Genomic DNA, 25,102 nt, shown 5'->3' on the forward strand with positions numbered 1-25,102 from the left:
GTAATAAAATCCATGCAATTGACCTCCCACCTGCGAGAGGGTGAGAAGTTATGTTTGTGAGTGGTTGACTTGGCTGGAGCTCGGGAGGTTTGCCTTCGCCTTGCAGCAGGTGGTGAATACTCCCTGGAAGGGGAAGAATTACTGCCAGAATGATCTGCAGGACTAGGAGAACGCTTCTGTCTACGGGAGCTTTCAGAGGGATCCCTGGGAAACATAAACAGTAGCTTGTTTAACAGGTGAAATATGGCATTAGTACATTTCTGAGAAACTACAAACACCTCCAAGACAGAATTCGTGACTGCACTATCAAGAACTATGCTACAGAATCATTTGTTCCATCTATAATTTCACATATGAAATTAACTTAAGCTAGCAAAACTCAAGAAGGCAAAATATGCACTAAATTTCTTGCTATGTTGGACTGTGAAATATAAAATTAGAATATGGTAAAACCAAAAATATCTTCTTGTAATTTTACCTAATATTTCATGTGACAGTAAAATAGAACTTCCATCAATGGAGAAATATATTGCTACCTTATTTAAAAATTTCTGTAATATCGGAACTTTGAGAAGCCTCAATCTCACTCGCATTTTTAAAGGCTAATCCCAGCTGCAAATGAATGAAAGCAATCTGTCAGAACCTTCAACTATTTCACTCACTGTACTTCAGGCAGATTTGACATTACTACTTCATTTTTATTATGTAGGGGAAAAAAAAGACATAAATCCAATACTGAAACAAAAGGCTGTAGTCACCGCAGCAATACCTGATTATAGTACAGTGACAAGCCAAGCACTGTCTCAATCCTAGAATGTTCTTTTCTACTGCTTGCGACTTCCTTCCAGTAATGGAGTGTGCAAGCATGAGGGAAATAATATACTTTAAAGTAAATATGGTACAATTTATTTAATCAATTAAAAATACAAAATTCACTGTTCATCCACTCTTTGCTATGTCAGTTACAAAGTAAGACTTACAAACACGTACCCTATTTTCATCAAGAAAACACAAGACTTAAAAATGCAGATTATTTATTTTTCACCTTAAATGGATGCTTATGCTTCAGAAAATTATAGGAATAGTCATAGCAGTCCACCATTTTTGTTAATATACAAATATGTACATATGCAAAAGTGAAACAATTCTAAAATCCCAGAAGTCTTTGACTACTTCAGGAATGCTTTAACCTACTGAAGATTACGGAGAGTTTAAACATACCACTGCCAATTTATAAAGATAATAGTCCTCTAAGATTTCAGAAAAGTAGGCAATCAGACAAGTGGATGACTTTGATAAAGATTTTGGCAAATGACCTGCTCCACTGGTGAAGGACCAACTTCCTGAGAAGTAATGAATCTTTCAAAAGGGCATTTTACAAACTTACTATGTTATGTAATTAAAATCTACCCATCTGTTAGTTATAGTCTATCAATTCATCTACATAATGCACTTAAAACACTTGGAGTACTAAAATGTTGTTGGCAAAACAGGTATAACTCCCATATTATTCGGTGTTCTGTAAAAGATAGCTTTAAAAGCAAGGTTTACGTTACATTAAAAGCTAATAATGCAACATAACTTACCTCTGCTTCTCTTTTTTCTCCTTGTGCCTTTCGAAGTCACGCCCTCTCTCTTTCACCTCCCTTGCCTTTTCTTCTGAACGTTCTTTTGCTTTATGTTTTTCTTTGTGTTTTTTCCCTAGGGGAGTTTCCTCTTGCACTGGAGGAGGAGGGCTAGGGGTACGAGGACCTTTCTTTTTACTTTGGTTACTTTTAGAACTCCTAGAGATAAATTAACAGGGTGAAGGAGTTAAAAAATAAAGAACTGACAACTATTTCAAACAATGATTTCTCAGATGTTGGCAGGAAACTTATAACATAAAAGGCCTTGAAGCTTTTGGATAGGATTCACCAACTCCATTAGCAAGCAGCGTTCAATAGCTGTACTTGACTGGAGAGTGAATAGTGATGGTAAAAATTTACGTTGACCTCTTCCATTTATAGTCTTTACTTCTGAAGCAAGTGAACAAAAATAGGAATTGCTGAATTGCTTCCATTCAGACAGAACCAATTTTCAAAGACAAAATACCCTTACATGAACTGCACACATTAGAGAACAAAAACTCAATAGACTACCTTGTCTGTTTAGTCTCCCATTTCTGCAGTGCAATACCCCAACCACATAATACGTGGTGTTCAAGTAATTTTGTGTTCAAGTTAATGTCAACACAGGATAAAGCATCCAAATATTTTTGAATATGCATCTCACAATATGAAATAGTGTATATTTTTCATAAAATCTACCCCTAATATAAACCCTATCAACTAGGTCTCATTGCATACTGAATGTCAGTACCATACCAGCACATGCTGGTATTACATTCCTGTAGCAGAAATAAAATGGTTTTGTCCCTATTTTAAAAAGAATTTTTGCTTAGCAAATGCAGACGTCTGGTTATACTGCTTCAGTAATTTCCTTCCTATCTAAAAGCTGCAAACAATGATCCAAAAGGTACTGTGGCCTTCCTAAGCAAGAACTTAAAAACAGGTTTTAGAGACTGATTTTGGCAGCACAGCACACAGTTGAAATCCTGTGGTTTTTACATATCTTATCCTTAATTTTTCCCTCTCCCACACACCCATCACTTCTTATCCTCTCCTGAATTCTGAGAAATTCCCTGCCTTGGAAGTCAAACACTATTCTTGACCAGTAATATGCAATACCAACAGAATGTGCAGTTGCTCAAATTTTAAACATTTCATTCAGTCTAGAGAGGCTGCAGAATTTCAAATGAAAGTGTTTCCCACTTTTTAATGGTTTATATTCATCACCTCCCTTACCTCCCAGAGACTCTGGACATTCAAAATGAAAAAAATGTGCTTGCAAAACAAGAAATTAATCAACTGACAACAACATCCATGTAACAGTTTTCTGCATAAGATGATTCACAACACAAAATTAAGAGACCTTCCCCTAAAGTTATATAATCAGGGGCAATGAAAGCAAGGAAAATGGAAAACACACTGATTATGAAAATCCTGGTAATAATTATTAGTGCGGTTCTCTGTTCTCACTCTCTTGCAAGATGCATCTACATACTGACCTCTGCTGATCCAAAAGTGGTGAAGATACAGTAGATGCTTTCTTCTCTTTCTTACTAGTTGAAGAGGATGATTTGGGACTGGATCTTCGTTTTGGAGATTTGCTAGACTTTCGTGGTGATGGTGATAATTTAGATCTAACCACCTCTGGAGAAATCTTGAGGAAAAGAACATAATTAACCAATAAGATATTGATGCTCCAAAGTGTAACTGTATTCCGATATATGTGTCAAATATACAAATGCAGTAACAGTCTGTATCTGAGACCTTAACCACGTACACTTCTACCTCAAATAAACTAACCACATTGTTTGCAAAAAAACCCATAAAAGAAAGACAACAGATAAAGCGTGGAGGAAGAGAAAGTGATGCACTCTGCAATACATTACAAACACTGTAATTAAAAGTTTAAAATCGGTATGCTTACAAGAAACACTCAAATTTACCTGAAAAAGAAAGACACCCTTAGAAGATTTTTTTTAATCTTTCCCAAAATTTTAGGGTTTCTAACACTTGCAGCTTTGTCTCTCTCACTCTACTTTACTCTGTTACTACAAGGCATGCTGGAAAAGGAGACTGGCAAATGCCTTGTGTTTTCTTTTACATGTCTTCTCTGTTTAAGGTCTTACTAGTTTTGTATTATTAAAACGCATTAAATCCTATGTATTATTTAACAGTTGACTTCACAAAGGAGAAGACATGGTCATTGTGCTGGATGATTGACTAGATACTCACTACTAATACCTAAGTCACCTACTAATTACATAGGTGCCACTTATTTATTATCACGTAACACAACAGCACATTTGTAGCCCAGGAAGCTTAAGTCTTCCAGGAAACAGTTAGAAGTCTATGAAGTGGCTGATAACTTGTCCTTTATACTTCACATTAACATAATACAAACCTCTTTTTTAATTACTATTTCCTCTCGTTTCTCCATGTTTTCCTGTTCCAATTTCATGAGTTCTCTCTGAATCTTTTGGCGCTTCATTTCCAAAGACAGCTCATGATCATAATCATAATTGACATCTCCATTATCAGAGTCTTTATTAAAAAAAAAAGTGAACAGATTAGCAAACAATTTCATTTGAAATAAATAAAAATATTTAGCATACTGGATGCCAAGTATAAATATTTCCATGACTTTTAAGCACTGCACAAATGGATCAATAGAGTAAAGTCACATCTCTTCTCCAATTATGTGTGTAAACCTGAAATAACTTGAATTAGTTCCATACAACCTGCAGTTAAACTCTTTAACTTCATTAAAAAGACCACTCCAACTTCTTTCATGGATATTCATCCATTGTGAGGCTGGTAGCAAGGCAAACATGGTAAACCACTTATTTATATTTAAATTACAAAAAACCCTAAAACGGTGTGTCTTCACAAAGACAAAAAATACGTAGAACACTACTTAACTGGGAAATCTTACATGAGAGAGATATAAATATTGATGCATGATACTAGAGGGTTTTATTTAATACAGTATCTTCAAATCAATCGATACATTTATTTAATTACATCACACATTGATTTTAAAATAAGGTCTGTATGAACTCTTTCATCAGATAAATATACACTGAAGAAGTTTGTATCTGGTTTTAAAACATTATCACTGTTTGGTTTTCACATAAAAAAAAACTCAAAAAATCTCATTTTTTCATTAAGTCGTGGCTGGTTAATATCATATGCTTTCAACCTTGCAACCGAAATATTACTGAAAATTGAGCTTACTCACTCTGTTGACATTTCTTGTTTTTGTTATGGTTATTTAAGTCTAATGTTCAAAAAGCACTTAGGGAAAATGTGTCAAAAAAAATTACTTCATTAAAAAGTTATGAGCTTTCACTCCTTTCCTACACACAGGAACTATACAAAAGGTTTTGCAGTAACTAAACTAAGTCTACAAATTCCCTTCATGTGTCATAAATGAATGGGAACAGTTTAGAGAAATGTGCAGTTCCTAACAGCGCAGGTTCTTTCCCAGTCCGTCTGTCTTCTTATACAGCACTCACTAGAACTTAACAGACAGTAATTCTACTTCATCCATATACCAGTGATTGATCACTACTTTGAAAAAAAGCTTAATTCTCAAGTAGAAAGTCTTAAACACTAAGACTTAAGACATTCATACTATATGTTTATATAGAACTTGTTTTTATGTTCCAAACTTTTTTGACTTTCCATGGAAACATGTCATAAATTAATTTTTATTAAATCATGAAAAAAAAACCTCTACAAAGGAGTGAAAATTTACTATGGCTACTCTTCCATTGTTGTATTGTGCTCAAGACACAGTAAAACTATTTGCAACACTTATAGCACAGAGTATTGATAAGCTACCTAGTTAATGAAATTTACAGGGAGCTCCATCCTACAACTTGCAGTATACTTTATTGCAAATACATTCATTATATCTCAATTACCTCAGAAGGGAGCAGAACTGCCATTTTTTCTTGCAATACTGTAACTACTTGTGAAACACTGACACAAAACTACAGCAACACCACAATTTATTAGAAGCTGCTGTAACTTCACTGTGAGGTGAACTTGGACTCAAGTGAAACTTAGTAAAGAAGAAAACTGCTGACACAGTAATGGGACGAGTATTATCAACAAGGATCACGAAATCACCTTGTAAGTATTAAAAAACCAAAACCCCACCAACCCATACAAAAGTGACCACAGAAGGTAATGTAAGACCCTTAGCATTTTTCAAGTGTTTTCAGAATATAAATAGTTCAATTGCTACCTTCAACTGTTGTTATTGTAATGGAGCCTTTGTTAATGAGACAGTTCATATCATTACAAATTATGCAAAAAAAACTACTGACTTCTGAATTCAAAGGAGTTACACTCCCCTATCAGACTGACCAGTTTCAAAATTACTTTGGGTGCAACCTGGATTCAACTAGTGATCTAAATGTGAAAGATTCAGCCATGGAGAACCCAATTTTTTTTTTGTCTGAGGAGTCAAAATAGTAAAATGAAAAAAATACAAAAGTGTTTTTAAACTAAGGTGGTTTAACGACTGTAGCACTCCAACTTAGATAACTTCTTTGCTCACCTCCAAAAAAATTTAAATTAATAATTAATGGCTGCTGCATGAAAGTATTCTGCTTAGAAACCAAATTTTTAAGCTGTATGTAGAAACTTTACATACAGCACAGTAATCTCATAATTCTTTGAAGCATCAGTAGTTAGTTTCATTATACTTACCTTCTCTATTTGTTTCCCAATCCCCATTTTCCTCTTCACTTTCTGGTGTTCGCTCCTTTGTAATTTTGATATCCTCCTTTTCTCTATGTCTTCCTCGTGAAGATTCTTTCTATAAAGGGAAAAATGCTGCATTAGAGTAAACAACTTTACTCTAAACGAAGTCTGAAGAAGCAGGTGTATTTTACATGGTATTTTGGCTGTTTCTTTTTCATAGTACAAAAAGCATTTCCCCTTTCAGCCTGTTGAACAAATACCTTCTTAAACAAGCAAAGACTCCACAGGCAACATGTTCTAATGCGATTTCATATAATCAGTATGCAAATAGCAGATGGGGAAAAGAGAAGAAAGTTTTCATAAAATAAGAAGGTTTAAAGTCAGAGCAAGAGTTGAGCACGTATCAGAGAATAAAGTTTAAAATAGGCTCTGAAAGAACAGATTAAGTTCTTACAACCAGAAATTTAATGAACATTTAAAGAGGATAATTTTAACAGCTTGAGCAAGAGTTCTCAGCTGTAAATAAGAATATTTATATGCAAGGCAGATGAGACTCAGAAGTGGAACTATTTAACTCTCCAAAGGATAAAGAAAGTGGGGGGGAGGAGACAATAAAATAAGAAAAAACTGAGACCCGTGGCAGGTAGAAGGGGAAAAAAAGTCTAAAGTAACACATTAGAATCAAGTTTTGTTGACAGTTTTGTGTCTGACTTTCACTGTCCCTGAGACAAGTCTAACTACTGCAGTAGCACCCATTTTCTAGGTGGCAGATGGTCCAGTGGACATCTAAGAAAGCCAGAGACTATCCTTACAGGAAAAAAGAATTTCAAAAGTCAACTGATGCTGTGCTGCTCTTATCCCTCTGACAAATTCCAGTAATAAAGCTGCAGTGTTCCATCACTGCATCTGCTGAAGTGACATTCTCTAAATAATCTACCTGGGCTCAAGTGGAATAGAGGAAAAAGTTTCTTTGCTACTAGCAAAAAAAAGAACATTCAAGCTTAGAAGTATCTCAGGTTAATTTACTAAGTAGTAAATCAGAAGGAGCAAATAATGAAAGTCTGTCCTATATCCCTTTTGTTCTCACCTTTCATAGTGCCTTCTCTTTTCTGGGGGGATTCTTCCATGCTGATATGTGGGAACCTTTGGTTTTATGCCAAGAAAATGAGATGCCTGAGAATTTCACTAGCTATTCCTTATTGGGACTTAGATCTTAATTTAAAACCTTAACATGACCTTAGAAACACAGGAAGGAAATAACATAACACTGTGGGTAGTCACTTAGAAAAGAGTAAAATTCAACTATTCCTTTTTATTCACTAAGTGTTAAAATCTTATCTCTAGTTCAATGACATAAATGTTCACAGAACAAGTACTGCATTTATTTTACCTACAGAACTAAACCAGATGCTTCAACACAGTTATCCTCGACGCATTCAGTATATCACATTCAAAGCCTTAGAAAGGTTGGAAAAAACTGAGCATTCGCTACATAACACAACGGAACATCACACCGAAGAACTAATTTGTGTCACGTTTAATTAAAGCAGCTGGCAGAATAAGAAAAAAAATAAATTTCTCCATTTCATGACAGGATCTCTAAAATGGTGCAGAAGATCATAACCTATCGAGTCAAGTTGGTTGCTGACATCAACTGCAGACAAGTCTACACCCACTAAGCCATCATTGCAACATGTACTGAAGGCATTTCAGTGTAAGAGTCAGTACTGTACTATGCTCCAAAGCAAACTACTTCAAAAGAAAATGACTCTGATGAGATCTGAAAATCTGTAAGTATATCAACAAGCCTCCCCTGCAACCAAGCCTCCCCTGCAATCACTTTTTTTTCTTAAGACTGTTTTTCTTTCTAGCCCGCCCTCCATGAAGGTTGCATCTGTTCTACTAAACTGTGTACTTCTGCTATACGCTTCAACTAATTTCTACAACATTAACTAACAAATCCATAATTTCCTAAATACAAATACTAGTTTCTATTAATTCAACACTACTAGCAAACTGAAATATGAATGTTAGGACAACCTCTCCACACTGATTTAAAAAAACTTCTCAAAGTCAACTCATCAAATAACTTGTCAGCAAAGAACATGCAGTAAGTTAGAATGCTGCAAGACCAATTTAATAACCCATGTTAAAAGTACTACACAACCTGCATGTATCATGCCTACCTCTTCAAACTTACAACCCAATATTGTAAGCATCTTGAAACAGCCTGTATTTTCTCCTTTCAGTGGAAAGATTCAGTAGTGGCACAATCATATTTCTACAGAAGAACTGAGAACAAAAACAGCTATCAAACTGAATTACTGAATATAGGGGAAGGGAATAGACTATTTTTATGCAAGCATGGTATTTTACACTAAATGCTATTTAGTTGTCAGGAAAAAAGATTCTGGCAACATTGCATCTTGAAAAACAAATCTCAGTTCAGAAATTGAGTATATTTTTCCTGGGGCATAGAAACCAAGCATTATGATGGTTTAGAACATATACTTAAAATTTTCTCACTGAAAAGTCTTCAACATATTCCTTTTCTTTTACTTGTTACACTTATAACACATTCAGTTCCCTCATACTATGGAGATTAAATATTTCCTTCATATCCTTATAGACCTTCTTGTACTTTACATGTTTTTCCTCTCCCTTAACAAGCCAACTTAAGCTCTTGAACGCCAATAGCATGTCATTCACTGGTACTTGAAGATGCTGTACGCTGTACCCACTTCAGCCACACTTGTAAACTATTACTCTGCAGACTCTGAAAAAATGCCATTTACTAGTCAAGAAACAATGAACCTTCATAATAATGTAATTATTTACTAAAAAAATACATCGTAGATTGTCCTAAGAATAAACAACTTAGTAGACTTTGTCTATGCTGTTTTCAGTATGTGCTTCCAGCTAAACTATTTACATGTGTTAAATAGATGATTGCAGTTTAAGGTTGATGTTCAGGAGAAATGCCACATAAGAAAGGGGAAAAAAAATGACATTATGGCTGACTTCTGTGAGATTTTATTTTAATTTAATGCCTACTTAACTTGAAGTTCCATATCCTATGTGATCAGCACTCTACAGCACAAGATTTGATGTCTACTTGAATAAATGTTCTCACTACCACCAGAAAAGCCTGGTCAAGCACAAAAGGACTCATCCAGTCTGTAAAGCATATTTCTAGCCAAGAAGTGTTATTTGGCCAATACCGATGAAGAAAACAGAAGACTCTTAAAAATGACAACTCTTATATGGCAGAAACTTTGGTTTCAGCCTTATGTACATGCAGCAGTAAAATAAACTAATTCAAAAGCACAGATTCCTTCCAATCTAGACTAAACTACATGTATTACAGCTAGAATCTTTTTGGCAAGGACAGTACCGTTTTGGTGTAGCTATAATACCTTTTTAGTGTTAACTACTACCATGCTACAGAAACACATAAGACAGTGAATCAGAAGTTCCCTTGACAGGAACAGGTATTGTTTCCATTTCAGAGATGGAAGACAAAAGTGACTTCCATTTCCAGTGAAAACAGTCAAAAGCTGCAGTGACAAAAAGCACAGATATGAAATAAGTAATACAACCCCTACAAAAACCTTTCCTAAATGTACATTAAGTTCCTCCCACTGTTTCTCCCAAATCACACACACCTTCCAGGTTAAGACTTTAAGTAATTATACTTCTTACACACCAATGTAACTGACTTCTCACAATATGGAGAGAAATTCAATACAAAAATTTCCAACTAAATACATTAACGGGAACAATACAGGAACCTTAACTAATTATTTGTATAATAGCTGATGCACTAACATACAGTGCTGAAATAATTCTGAACACAAATCGGAGAAACGCAGACACAACTGAGTTCAATGTAAGTATCCACATAACACAGCATATTTTCTCTGAAAATAATAGTACAAAGCATGAAGAAATAATAAGGGATGTAATCTGTAAGCTGCCCATATAGGAAGTTTCTTCCTAAATACATACAGATCGTACTACTTATGTATGTCTCCAAGGAACGAGAAATCTCTTCTAAAAAGGTTTTATACTCGTTATAATGTCTTAACTTTTTGCGGAACTTATCCAGGGTTTTGACTGTATCTTCTGGTAAATTGTCATATATAAGGTAAATAGCATTTCCCCTTGTCACTTTCAAATTTGCCACCCTCTCTACTTGGATAAAGTATGAACATGACGCATCTAACTTACATTCTCCCAAACATACATTATATGCATTCACCCCACGATCTTTCTTCTCTCCAGTTTATTTCTCACCTCTTTGCCCACTTCAAGACCTTTGACCATAGTATTTTCTTGCATACAGATGATGACAACCGAACAGCATTTCAAATAAAACTGGACCATGAATTTCTACAGTAACACTGTAACACTGACCAATTTCTATTCCATTTTTATATACCTGAGTGTTTGCTTCTGAAACTGTGACTTCACTTTAAACAGATGGTTTCATTGAGCTGTCCACAATAACTTATTTTTGTACTGCATGGTTTCAGTTACTTTTAGAAAATTAATTCATGATTTAGTTATACTTTCTTCATTGTGTATTACTTTGCACTTGCCAACATGAAGTTTCATCTGCCATTGTACTGCAAAAAACTAACTTCCCAAACTCCCATGGCATTCCTCAGACTTCAGTAATCTCAACTACTGTTTTCATATCTTCTGCAAAGTTCAACATTTGAGATGTCCAACGTTTTTTCTACATTCTTTAAAGTTATAGCTCTTTAGATGAAGCACCACAGCATTCTCTGTAACTCAATTTCAAATTAATCTTCAAATTAATCTAAAATTTTCCCCTTAGCTAGGTTCTAAACCTGACAATACTATGCTTGGTATTCTTTGACTATCTATACATATGCCTATGCCTCAAAAGCCTTATTTCAAAAGGAGTTATTTAAGGTTTTTACCTGTGTCAGACAGTTCTCTCTTAACTACTAATCTTCAAAGTTTCACGGTAGTAGTCTGGTGAAGCACAAATTTTGACTGCAGAACAGTGCTGTTCCTTTTTTTTTATTATTCCTTTTTAATCCACAATTATGAAACTTCTAAAAATGGAACAAGCTACCTTTCATTATTTCCAAGTTTTCTTATCCAGCTCCTCTGTTACCCCAAAAGCTTTAATAAGAAATGGAAACATCACATATTAGATCTCCACCATAACAGTAGCTCTAATGGTGGAGTAAGATTTTTGTTAGTAGTTCAGTCACTCGAGTCTTCTGTTCTTTTAGATCTCGTGGTTCTTTGCAAAGCAACTCTTGCCGATTCCCCCTTTTCATCTATTTGTTCCAGAATTTTCTTTCGATATCCTGTATTTTGAGAGTTGCCTCCGTCTAATAATACAAAAGCTCAGTGTTTTCGTCAGCCTTCTGTTTTATGAGATTGAAACAGAGTATTTCTTACTCTGCAGTGTGCTTAACCCGTAAATAATTCTTTGGTACTTAACAGACCCACTAATTCTCCAATTCCTTTAGATGTTTGCTTCCAGTTCACTTTTACTTGGGGCTTAGTTGTTTAAAAGTATTTTATTATTACATTAATAGAACACTATAAAAAGCAAGGTTAACTAATCAAAAGTAAGAATTACATCAAAATTAGAGTTGCATCAGGACAGAAGTTACAGCAAATTTTTAATAACGGTTGGAAAAAACAATTTTCCCACTAACCATATACTCAATAACTGAACAGTTTATTCAAACTATTAGAAAATAAAAGAAACACACTTGGGAAAAAAGATTGAAAGCTTACACAAATTTACAGCAACTGAAAACATGATTGGAAGGTAAGCCATTCTGTTAATTTAATGATAGCAGCTGCTGTTTATTTATTTACAGCTGACATAAAAAAATTCATTTTACACAGCAAGTAGGAACAGACCAAGAGGAAATGATAGAATACTGTTAATACCTGCAGAAGCAAAACTGAGTTTTCACAAATAAAACCTTTTAATAATTATTCATCTGAAGATGGTCTTAAACATGATGCAGGAATACAGTGGTGCTACTGCTACACAGATACAGTGTCACACTACCAACTCTACCCCTATTTATTTGTAACATCAGGAACACATAACACAACTTAAAAATAACGAAGTTTTGATATTTGAGGGGCAAACGGTTGCACAAAGATGATTACAAAATGAGAATAATAATGAATGAATTTTTTGCAAAATCCAAAGGTGAGCAGTTGGAAAGCCTGATGAGTTCATGAGGAGGAAGGCGAAATGAACCAGCACCACAGCAACCTCATGGTCTCATCAAAAGCAAATCTGAGATGAACAACTTAAGTCAGGATGTATGTAAACACTGGATATGAATGTGCTGGGGAAAAATAGTAGACCATTGGGACAATGGTTAATACACCTTCTTGGTAATAATCAATACTATTAAATATTTGTTTTTTATCAGTATTTATAACATATTTTAATCTGCGGGATTTATAAAATCTTTGGGAACCAGAAGATCAGAAAGTGCTATAAAATAGCAAAATAATACAATGGTTAAGACATTTCATAACAAAATATGCGATATGCTATGTACAAAACGAGCAGTTCATTAAAACATTTTAAATATTACAAGTCACCATGATAAGGTTTCTAGGACACACTGCCTGATTGCTACCGAGGGATTCTGGAGTTCTGCAAACTCCACTCTTACCCTAACAGGAGAGGATGATTCCTCTGTACTTCGTTTCTGTGGTTCTGCCTCAATATCTTGACGTTTGTTCTTCATTCTTTCCCGAAGATCTCCAGTGGGTCTTTCTGGTGACCTGTATAATACAGAAACATAATATAACCAGCTCTATGGGACTATTTTTAAAGGAATATGATCTCTTTTAATTATTATTTTTATTAGTATATACAGAAAGATCTAAACCTCCCACGCTGAAGCAAAGTGGATGAGTAAGAAAATACTCTGTTCTAATGGGCTTAAACACTCTAAAAAAAACCCCAACTCAGAATGTCAAGGAAGACTTGACTCTAAGAAGAAAAATTATTTGTATATATGGCATGACTCAGTTACTACTCTAGATCAGTTCAAGTGATCCTCTTCAGAACAAATAATCTTTTTCTGGACATCATGCAAATGTGTTTCACAATCACTCCTACCATGTACTTCAAGATTTAGCCTTCTCCACATTTTGCACCAATTTTGGTAAGTATTATATATTATGTATGTTTTACATATACATATATTTTAAACCACAATTAATGAAGAGTCAAACTACTGTAGACTAGCAATGACAGACACAGAGAAACAACTCTGAATGCGAATGAAGTCTGCAAGCGGAGATAACGTGACCTAGGTACCATCCTCCCATGGCCTCAATGAGGCTGCCACACAGAAAAACACTGTTGCAAGACCATAAACCAGCAATTCACTCTTGGAGGCCTCCTCCATTATCTTTCAGTAATACAATTATTTCATTATTTATTTAATTACAAAATATTGGACGAACTCTAATAGTCATGCAACTTTAAGACATATTTTCTGTAAAAGATATTATCACGACATGGGATGGGAGGAGGAACATTCTACATTACTTTAATTTTGCCACCTCTTAGTATGAATCCACAAGTTCATTTATTCCCTATGGGTTAAAAGAGAACAACTCTTGCATTGGTAAGGTGTTGTCACAAGTTGCCCACGGAAGCTGTGGATGCCCCATCCCTGGAAGTGTTCAAGGCCAGGTTTGGTGGGGCTTTGAGCAACCTGGTCTACTGGAAGGTGTCTCTGCCCATGGCAGGGGGTTGGAACTAGATGATCTTTAAGGTCCCTTCCAACCCAAACCATTCTATGACTCTATAATTCAAACAAGCTCCTAAACTAATGGGATGAAGGAACTGTTTCAAATGATCTTTCAGTTCAAGAAAACAAATTTTCTCTTCATATACTTCTGGTTTGATACTGAGTTTACTACTGTGATGGTTGTCAGCTGTAAATATAAATTCTTCCATGAAATGGTTGTATGAAAGTACTAGATCTGTGTCCATCAGTTTACACTAAAGAATCACAAAAAGATACTAATGTTGTCTTATTTGATTAGAAGAGTTTTATGTAATATATGAATAACAAAATTTGCATTTCTTTTGTTTTTCAGACTGAATCAAAATTTCCACTTATAAAGGCGTTTCTCTCACTCTTCCTCTGCCACATAATATGCGAAGGGTAAACTGCCTTTCACAGTATGCATACAAAAATCTAAATTCATATAATTTCATTTTAAACCTGCACATATTTGAAGAACTGTAATTTTTTTCCACTTCTTCCTCAGCACTGTTATCTGTATTTAATTATTTAAATTTCATCATAAGGTTAAGTGTATGAAGATCTACAAAAAAAAGTGACTGCTCTCAGTTTTAAATGCATTTAATTCTCCATGAGTTGCAAATACAGGTCAACCTAGATCAGAGGTAATGTACAGAACAGTAGAGCCCTGCTTCTTTCATCACTAAGGATCAAATAATATCCAGCATACAAATAGAAACAAGTTATCTTCTTTGCATGCATGACTATATAATTGTTTAAGTGTCTCACTTTAGTAAAGGTTATGATTCAAAGTATTTTTTCCTTTCCCCTCATATTAGAAAGATAATCCCTTTGCATTATCAAAACTCTCTGAAGCATTCCATCCATCAGCTGCCTCAACAAATAAACTGTCTTTCAACACTAAAGTGCAATTCAATGCCTTAATTTCTAATAACATTTAAGCTATGATACAAAGGATTTGGATTAGTGAAACTGAAAATTAAGTTAAAAGGCAGAGAGATAATCAATACTGTACTAGTAATATTGTTCCTCAAGAGGAACACTTTCAGGAAAAATCCCAGTAGCTGAAGGAGAAAGCAAGAGAAACTTTGTAGAGTCACACTGATATTTTAATGCTTTTTTTTTAAAAGTTATAGGCTGGAATAAAAAATCCAAACCACTTCACTATGAATAAATTTTTTTCTTCCTTCCCATACTGAAAAAAGGTATTTTGCTAAAACATCATTGAAATATATTTAAATATTATAAAAGTTATCTAAAAGCCCATAGAAATTTAAAAAGTTACATGTTCAGGGCTGGGGTTTGTTGGTCTTCTTTTTTTTTTGGTTTTTCTGTTATTGAGTCAGCTTTTTTCAGCTTTAGGAGAATACCAACACAAAGTTATTGCAATAACCTTATCCCTCCTTCCCCAAAAACATCATAACCCTCAAAAAATTTTAATAAAATACGACCAAATATGACCAAATTGCCAAATTTTAAGAAATAATTACTCAGGAAGCCGTGACTGTTTTCAGATGCCTTGGCTTAATGCACAGAAAAACAAGCTGGTCTAGTAGCTGACTTTTCTTTTATGTGTACCACAGTTTTGATTTTTTACACAACGGCTTCTTTTCTACATAACTTTCCACCAGCCCCCTTCAAAAGGGATCTTTGGTTAGTCCAGTTTATGCTCACTGCTGAGTTTCAACAGATCATGATAATTTACCTCTGCAGTTTAAGATGATGTGGCTAGACTGACACTCGTAGAACCTTTCACACAAAAGACATTACGCAATTTCTCTTTAATGGTTTAATATTTCATGCTGGGCCCGTCTTTTAAGTAAGGCCTAAAATGCAGAATTTCCTCATTTCAAATTTTAAGCAGTGCAATTAAATGATTTTAAACAGCATTACTTCCTGCAACAGTTCAGTTCTCCATGTTCAACAGTATTTAGGAAATGCACATTCATTACTGTGCCTCCATTTGCTTCTGTACCTCTTACAGTGTCAGAAACAATTACCCAGGAATAGGCACCCCTTGCAACACACCCACCTGTGAGCATCCGTGTGTATGCATGTGAGAGCACACGTGTGTATACAGGCAGATGATAATTATTGGTGTAGCATGTATATAATTGCTCATGAAACATTGTCTTGTTTTCCAGTTTCCCATACTACAATATTTGAACCTTGCAAAATCCATACATTCTTTCCCAATATTACTGCTGGCTTGGTTTGGTTTTTAAATGCAGCATAACGATCCTGAATAAATATGATCAGACAGACTAAGAAAGGGACCCCGCGATGGCACAGATCCTGACAATAGTATAAAGGAACCACCAACTATCTACCTGCTAACCAACTATCTACCTGCTAACCAACTATCTACCTGCTAACCAACTATCTACCAGTGCAGCAAGACAGTAAAATTCCTTGTGGAACAGCATGTTTACGCACAGCTCTTTCCTTGTTAACTCTCCTTACTTGAGATGCCTAGAAGGCTGGCAGGTCTATTACTGAATTCTTAATATTATCATCAGGCAAGCTTTATATATAAACATGCTAGGTTTTATTTTCATAACAAGATTAAAATTCATGCTGTGAGAGGTAGCAATAATGCTGAAAGGGAAGAATCTTTTTCACACTGTAGAGCCAAGTTTTCCTACTGTCCGGTGATGTTCTGAACTATGGGATGCATTATAGTCAGATAAAACCATTAACAATGAGATTTATTGCAGACAGGTATGAAACAGAAGGAACAACAGAGAAAGGTAGCAAGATATGCTTTGTCCTACCAAACTGCAGACAAGTGACTTCCCCGGCAGGCGTGGTTAAACACATGTAGACATGCTGCCACTATGTTATATCCCAGATACTTGAACAAGAGTATTGCTTTAACTGAACTGATGTGGAAGCAGCATTAGCTCAGCTTGCATGAAGCCAGTAAATTGCATTCAAAATGCCTGGATAACATTTGTGAAAATCTCTCTAACGTTAAATGACATGAAAATGCCAATATTTTATTAGGTACATAAACCAGCTTTTTCTATGCCTGGCCAAGAGCTATCAGTAGAAACTTCTGAAGACAAGTAGACTTCTTTCATTTGTCTGGTTTGGGGTGTGTGTAGGGGTGGTGGGCTTCCTTCCCCTTTTACTTTTAAGAACACCTTTATTAAATGTTGAATGTGTCAGGCAAATAAGCAGGAGGATTTGTCCTTTGACTTTTTCATATAGTCCTAGTAAAAAAAGTCAGCAATAAAAAGCAGCAAATCAACGTTATTCTTAAATGCCAGTGGTGAGAGTGAAGCAGAAACACAGTTTTAATCATTAAAAGAAATGTCACCTTTCTTCAAATGACCAAGCAGAACTAAGCACTGAGTGTTCCAAATGCTGAAAGCAAGGAGAAAGTGACATTCTATCAGTTTTAAAATTTAATCTCTACCAGCAAATCACTTACTTCATCCATTTGGAACATTCAGTACAGAACGGAGTAAAACTGTTTACACACCAAAAGAAATATTAAATTCAGTGATGTATTTTGTATCCCAGCAGTCACTACCCTAGAAGCAATGGAAGATCAAACAAGCAAAGTCAATATCATCCTGAGAGGATGCCAGAGGAATAGGAAAAAGAACAGGAAACGGAACCCTAAACTCATGCCAACACTTCCCATTGTTGCTTTACACTTTGATGCTTCAGTGTGTCCATCCATAATCTAGAGGTAGCATTGGCATTATTATAGCATTATGAAGGACAGTTCTTTGTAAAACGTGAAGCTAAAACCATAATAATTTTTGTCCTTTATAGCAAGAATATTACAAACTTACTGCCACATTCAGTTTCAGTTAAGCAAGGTGTTATGTCACATAAAGGACAGTTGAAAAAAATTTAAACTGTAGTAACACATGAAGAGCAGATAATAAAAAAATATTCTCTTTTGAAAAGTGAAGTAACTCTGGATCTCCTTCTATGACACAGGATATTTTTTCTATATCTGACAGATAAAGTCACAAAACTATGTCTGAAGAGAAGTGTTTTCTCACAACAGGAGAGAAAGGATAGACACCTTATTCATCAAACAACATAGCAAAGGCAGAAGGGCTGTGTGAGTACTGCTGTAAGCAATTGCAAACCAGCATTTTAGAAAAGGACAGACAAGTATACCAAAAAGCTGCAGTGACACTATGCCAAAAGAAAAAAGTATTAAGGTACTTGAACTTCCCATTTCAAGTAATATAAGTAGTTAATCTGCATCCAGTGGACTCTATTTTTTTAAAGCTATATACACACAAAAATCCTGCACGTTGCCAAATTAATTGTTTTGAGCACTTTCACAAGGCAATTGGTTATTGATAAAACATATGATTAGGCACACCACAGCATTTCACTTAAAAAAGAAAACAAAACAAAACAAAAGACATAGTTGCAAAAGCTATTTTCCTACAGCATGTGAAGAATTCAAAGTGAGTTCTTGATTTACCTTCTATAACTGCTGCTATAGCCTTTACCTCGTGGTGAAGGGCCATGTACGAATCTACATGTGTTCCCATAGAGGCAGTTGCCAGTCTTCAGCCAGTTACGGCACTGTGTCTAAGAGACAGACATTACTGGGTGAATTTCACACTCGTTTCTGGAAATACCATTGGTGTGAGTGTGGCAGAACAAACAAATGACTCCACATTAACTCCCAATTATCTGTAATTTCTGTCCACCAGTAATATAACTCATTAAAAAAAAATAATCAACAATGATCATCAGGTCTGGCAAAGAAAAATTTAGGTTGGTGGAAATACTATTAATATGTAAAATACTACTGCTCCTCTCCAGAAGCTGGGACAACACATGTTATTTGAAAATTCTTGTATTAGTATCTTGAACATCCATGCGTTAAGGAGTTCTTTTCACCTTTACTTAACATCAGTGACATCTCAGTATTTGGTACTTGTGAGCTACTCTTTCCCACCACATAAATCCTGGAAAAGAAGATGATGGGGTGGGGAGGAAAAGAAGAACACTTTTACAACTCACCTCTGCAGTACTTCCAGTGCTGGGTCCAAGCCTTTCAAACACACTGGGTCTTCGGGATGTGCTATCGGATATGGTCTTGGTATTTTCCACTGTGACCTTCCTTCTAATTTTTGACATTTTGTACTACTTCAACCAAAAAAAAAAGCAAAACTGTAAAATCCTTCAGTTTGGGGCTATTGACACTGAACTCACATGAATAAAATAGTATGGATATACGTTGTAAGAGTTGCTGCAGAGGTGATGAAGAAAGAAAAAGAAGTCATAAATGAGTGAAATGTATCTAATAACAAGGAATGCCTCTGATTTGAACTAGTCAGCTGAACACCAGTAATGACAATTTTTATTTTATGACCTGATTTGTATTCTTCAGCTTCCCCTTGGGAAAGATCATATGACATGTTATTCATTTGGGCAGCAACCACCACTCAGAACAGATGCTTTCTTTCATCATGTATTTTTGGGGCATGAACTCAAGTGACTTAAAGTGAATAGAACTTTTAATGTTATTGTACCAACCTCTCAGAAACCAGTTCCAACCACTAAAAATGGTTGCCATTTTTGAAACAAATTTCCAAAACTTAGAGCTCCATTTTTCCTCCTTTGTTGTGTATGACAACCTACTGAAAATCACCTTGATATCAAACACAGTCTGTGTTTGTTACTGGTTTGATTCCTACAACTATTTGGAACCACATGAGTTTAGGAAAAAAACAAAATCTCCAAAACAGTGATACATTTCTTAAGGTTCTCAAAAACTAGCTCTTTTTCATTAAGAAAAACAGATTTTAAAGGAAATACAGCATAACTTCGATAAACAAGAAGTCACAATTTATCTTACCTGAGAAAAGGAGTTATATATAGAAAGAAAAACATATTAAAAAAAAAAAAGGAAGACACACATTAAGCACTAGAAATAGGTTGTATAAAAAGGGCAGAATGGGCCCCAACATCTATTGTCCATTCTTTACATGCTACTTGATCTACACAGAAATAAAATCAATTTGGGAACATCTGCCAGGTGCTGGACAATTTAGATACAGCTCAGAAAACCACCTCTTTGTTAAACTGCAAAGTGCCATCACTCTCATTAGTCAGCAGAGCATGATTAGCCAAACACTAATCCTCCTACCCTTCTGCTGCTGCCTCTTCTGCTCCTATCCACGCGTCACTGCATTTAGAACACACACACACACACACACACACTCTTAAGCTAATTTCTCATACACTAACAGATTACAAATGTCAAGAAGTTCATCCATAGAGCCAGAATAATACAAATTTAAACTAACATCCACCAGAGTTGATTAATACACATTTTAACCATCTGATCAGCAATGTGTTCCCAGATTGTAAGGTTACATTTCACAGAAAAAAATATTATAATGCATAAACATGGACACTTCATTATCTGAACCCTACAGTTACTTCTATGACAATATTTCCTTAGGAGTCTGACACCTGTGCACTTTCTACAAACAAAATGTTGTGCTGAAGCTCTTGCTAAGCACTTTAGCTCCTTTATAAACAACAGAAGAAAGCAAGCTTACACCATGTACTTGAGATTCCTCAGTAGAGCTCTACTCTACTGACTGCTTCTCCAAGCCTCTGATTATCTGAAGAATTTTGTCTCATAAGTAAGGTTCAGATAACCAAGACATTAACCAAGATGCTCAGGGAAAGTGAAAGTTAACCATATGGTGTATACCAAACATTAAAAACAATGGTTAACATCAATTAGTGGAAGCAGACAGTCAAACAGTAGAATTTGCCTGTAGTATGAAATTATTTGGGTTAGTAAAAACTGTGGAGAACAGAAATTTCCAGAAAGATCTAACTGAGTTAGAGAATTGAGTAATACAACAGCAGATGAAATGCAAATAAATACAATGCAATGCACACAAGGAGAAATGATTTTATCTAAATATTTGATGAGATCAAATTAGTCCAGTCTTCTGAGAAAAATAATTAGAAGTCATTGTGGACAGCTCAATGTGCAGCAGTAGTTATAAAGTCTGACAGGATAAACCATTAAAGTTAGAAAGCAAAACAATACCATGTCTCACCTAGCTGAGCACCCTTCCATTTCAGGATTCTCACTGAATTTCAGGAAAAAACCTACTAAATTTCTACAGTTTCACACAGCCACACCCTTTAGTAGAAGATATAAAAATCAACTGACACATGCAAAAGCATTTTTAGTAAGACAATCATATAACAACTACTGAATTTGGTTTAAATATTTACAGTTAAAAGAGCCATATCTGAAATAAAAAGGGTTAAAAGAATGACACTAGCAATGGCATAAGGAGAGCATTCAACACAAGAAGGACAGATGAGTGCACCTAATATGTAAGTACAGTACACGCTGACATAGTAGTAGTATACAGAAAAATTATATTCATTTTGCCTTTCCATTTGAATGTACTTAGATTTTCACAGAAACAGAGGCAAAACTTTTGGTTTGAATGTTACTTTTTACTCAGCATATAGTTTCTTTTTGGAATTAACTTCTATAGGAAGTTATGATGATGACTAGGCTTAAAAGGATTGCTATAAGCATGAAGAGGATGAAGGGGGCAACATCATCATAACCGAACAGATAATTTAATTCCAACTGCATTCTTCCCCGTATTTTGGACAATAATTTCCCACAGGGAAATTAAGAAGAATACCATCCAACCCTGAATCTTCTAAGCTTTGCAAAATCCCCTATTAAAAAAAAACCCAAACAAAACAAGACTTGAGACGAGAAATGAAAAAACATACTATTTCCAGTAGCATTGTGTCAATTCTATTCTTCTATTCTGACCCATATCCACCAGTTTGCAGTTAACAACAGATATTTTATTAACAGAAGGGATATTTCATGATAGATTACTCCAAGCAAACAAAACCAGCATGCTGTGAGTGCACAGCATATTCACTTCTGTATGCACATATCACATGAGGATCTCACTCATGCAACAAGAACTCCAAGACATTTCACTGTTAAGTGAATATAACTGTTACCAAAGGCTGCAGGATTAGAGTCCAGACAGAGGCAAACTGAGGAATTTTCGCTATGTCAAACATTATATTGGAGAGATTGCATCTGAAAATGCAGATGCATTTTCATTCTTTGAAGACTGAGTTGAAAAAATAAATAGACTATTAAAACAATATTGAAAATTTCAGATGTATAATGCCAGTTTTTGTGTTTCTGACAAGCTTCCTTGTTCATAAACAAGTACTGTGAGGTGAAAAAATTACATGTTTCATTTCCAAATTTCTCAGTGTGCACATCAATGGACAATCTAAAACACTTTAAATGGAACATCCCATAAAGATTCCCATAACTCGCTCAGTTCTCACACATTTTCACCTTACGTTGTTTTAGCACTCATGATCACAGTCCTGCTATCAATCCCACACTGACAGCCAGTACAATGACTTTCCATCAAATGTCTGCCTCTGGATTACCATCTCCATAATAAACACTCACGTGGGTTAGACAGCACTGAGTATCAGTGTGGACCGAGCCTTGAGCATTCTCAACAGTTCAAATAATACTACCACGATTTAAAAAAAAATTTAAAAATTTCTAAGTCGAAACTTATGCACTTTAGGTACGTGATATTGCATTGCCAAATCTACTTCGGGGCCCTGAAGTATCTGCAACTTGTGAAACAGCTAACTACCACTAAGTGAAATTAACTTCATCCTCCTAAAATAAATTCTATAACTAAGATTTTAACTGTAAAGTATCACTTTTCTACACATAAATAAGATCCATGACAACCTGTAGCAATAAATTAGAAATACTATAACGCTATGATAACTCACACACAGATGGTCTATGTTACTCTTTAAAGGAAGTAACTTTCCCAGACTGAGAGAATCTGTTAATAACATTAATTATACTACCATTTGAAGGAAAATATATTTCAGAGTATTACTCACATGAATAAACCTAAAATGTAAACAGACTTGAGAGAAGTGGGTGCACCTAGTGGGCACTAACCAAGGAACTGAAATCAATGAAGCATGATGTAATTGACACAGTACTCACTGAAATGTTACATTTTTATTACTAGTACTCCTGCATTTTGGTGTCAAGCATGCTTAAGATTTTTCTTCCATATTAGTGTGATATTGCACAAGCCACAATCAAGACACATCTGAAACATCTACTTTTCTAGTAGAGAAACCTAATCTAGCCCCCTGAAAAAAATGAATCCTAAAGGATTCTACCAGAAAACTAAAAACTGAGATGTAACAGAACAAAAGCAAAACTAAAAAAAAAAAATAAGAGGTAAAATCTCTTAAAGAAGTCCAAGACATCACTCGTAAGCATGTCAATGTCTGTGCATGCACACACCACACAGAAGCTAAACATTATGTCACTTTAGAAAATCCTACCTGTGAAGAGATAAATAATATGACTTTTAAAATAACAAGCAAAATTATTTTAAAGTCCTACAGAAGTTCAGATACAAGCTGATTATAACACTCTATGAGAAACTAAATACGTGTTGAAAACTTAATAACAGCTTTGAGAATGGTTCCCTGCACTTTTCAAAATGAAGAGCTTTTACCTGACAAGGTTTTGGTTCCGATTACAATGTTAACATTTCCATGTCACAATACAAATAAAACAGTGATATTTGAAGGAACTCCACAGGTTTACTGCCTAAAAGTAATACTAAAAATGGTAATTTGTGTTCGTGTCGAACCTTCCAAAAAACCAGTCAAATACTCACACAAAGCCTGTTTGACAAAACAATAGCATTCTAAACTTACTTCAACAACTCCTTGCTGATAACCCATCACCATATTAACTTGAACCTGTTCCTCTAATTTAACACATGATATTTCTCCATCGGTAGAGACAAGGAACCGCTAACTATGTTTGCAAAGCATACAATCATGGTTGGCTTTCTACGAGTGAATAAATAAAAATATTAGGCCCCAGTATCACATTAGCAAGTATATAGTGTTCCATGTCTAACAAAGTGCTCATACTCAAAGAAGATGTTTCCCCAGACTGAGAGAGAGTCTACGCAGACTGGTGTGGACAGGTAACTCAGCTTTCACATGAAGCTTGCTGGATACGTGTTACCTCCAACCTGTGAGTTGGATCACCACATTAGCAAGCTGTCACTCTCAGCAAACATGCTGAGAAGCAGTGTGTATGATCTCGGGCACAGCCACACAGAGCCACACTTTTCAGATACTTCGTTCATGGGCCGAGTCTGTCCACTCCCGTCTGCACAGAAGCACCGTGAGTGTTTCACCACCGGCCCAAGATCCCTCACGGTCCTGGCCGCTAACCCACTATATGCCAAAAACCTGTTCCTCTTGCAGAAGGTTGACAAGAAATCAACGGTGGAGTGAGAATCCATTGAGAAATCAAAGGTGAGGACCGAAGCAGACTATCCCTAACACACTAACCCAACACACCCAGGCTACTTCTGGAACGGATGGGAGTTAGCCGTAGTCGCTACCTGAAGGAATGGTGATAGCAGAATTTATACGAGCGAAATTAGTAGTCCCTCTTGAGCGTAAAAAGCAGAAACTATTTCACTGCCAGAAAGTGGGAGAAGAGCCCTACTCCAGTGGGGAAAAAACCAAAACCCAAACCAAACCAATCACGAACAACGAAGATCCGAGTACGTGGGAAGGAGTCTGCAGCACGGCCCCGGCCGGCGGGACGGCACCCCGGGCACAGGGCGGCATGCCCCGCCGGGCACCCACCGCCGCCGCTCCCGGGAGCCCCGCGGGCCCGAGCCACCACAGCGCTGGGTGAGAGCGGCGCCCTTCCCGCCGCCGCGCTCCTTGGGCCCAACTCCCCGAGGCCCGGCGGCCCCGCCCAGGCCTGGCCGGGTGGGAAAGGTGCGGGACGCCGTCCCCGCCTCCCGGCCCCCCCTTCCGCGCCCGCGCCGTGCCGCCGCACTCACCTGCTCCCTTGCGCTGCGCGCCGCTCCCCCG

At 36.0% G+C, this 25,102-nt stretch overlaps 1 protein-coding gene across 5 annotated transcripts in view; it reads right to left on the reverse strand.

Moving 5' to 3' along the window:
• ZC3H13 (zinc finger CCCH-type containing 13) overlaps positions 1-24,878 on the reverse strand; it is a 45,766-nt gene extending 20,888 nt beyond the window's left edge. For 2 of the 5 annotated variants that reach the window (XM_029961003.1, XM_018071123.2), the window contains exons 1-8: positions 19,136-19,480; positions 18,588-18,697; positions 13,016-13,127; positions 6,327-6,435; positions 4,009-4,148; positions 3,107-3,261; positions 1,587-1,784; positions 31-204 (exon numbers count right to left, since the gene is read on the reverse strand). In XM_029961003.1, the coding sequence (XP_029816863.1) occupies positions 31-204; positions 1,587-1,784; positions 3,107-3,261; positions 4,009-4,148; positions 6,327-6,435; positions 13,016-13,127; positions 18,588-18,697; positions 19,136-19,252 (1,115 nt within the window). In that variant the 5' untranslated portion in view covers positions 19,253-19,480. Of the gene's footprint in view, positions 1-30; positions 205-1,586; positions 1,785-3,106; positions 3,262-4,008; positions 4,149-6,326; positions 6,436-13,015; positions 13,128-18,587; positions 18,698-19,135; positions 19,481-24,770 lie in introns of those variants that run through there. The other 3 variants (XM_008929111.3, XM_008929110.3, XM_018071124.2) reach the window with 2 other exon arrangements.
• Between the last annotated feature and the right edge of the window lie 224 nt (positions 24,879-25,102).

The sequence above is a fragment of the Manacus vitellinus genome, unplaced genomic scaffold, assembly GCF_001715985.3.
Source record: "Manacus vitellinus isolate BGI_N305 unplaced genomic scaffold, ASM171598v3 scaffold_2_pilon, whole genome shotgun sequence".
In the NCBI taxonomy this organism is placed as follows: Eukaryota; Metazoa; Chordata; class Aves; order Passeriformes; family Pipridae; genus Manacus; species Manacus vitellinus.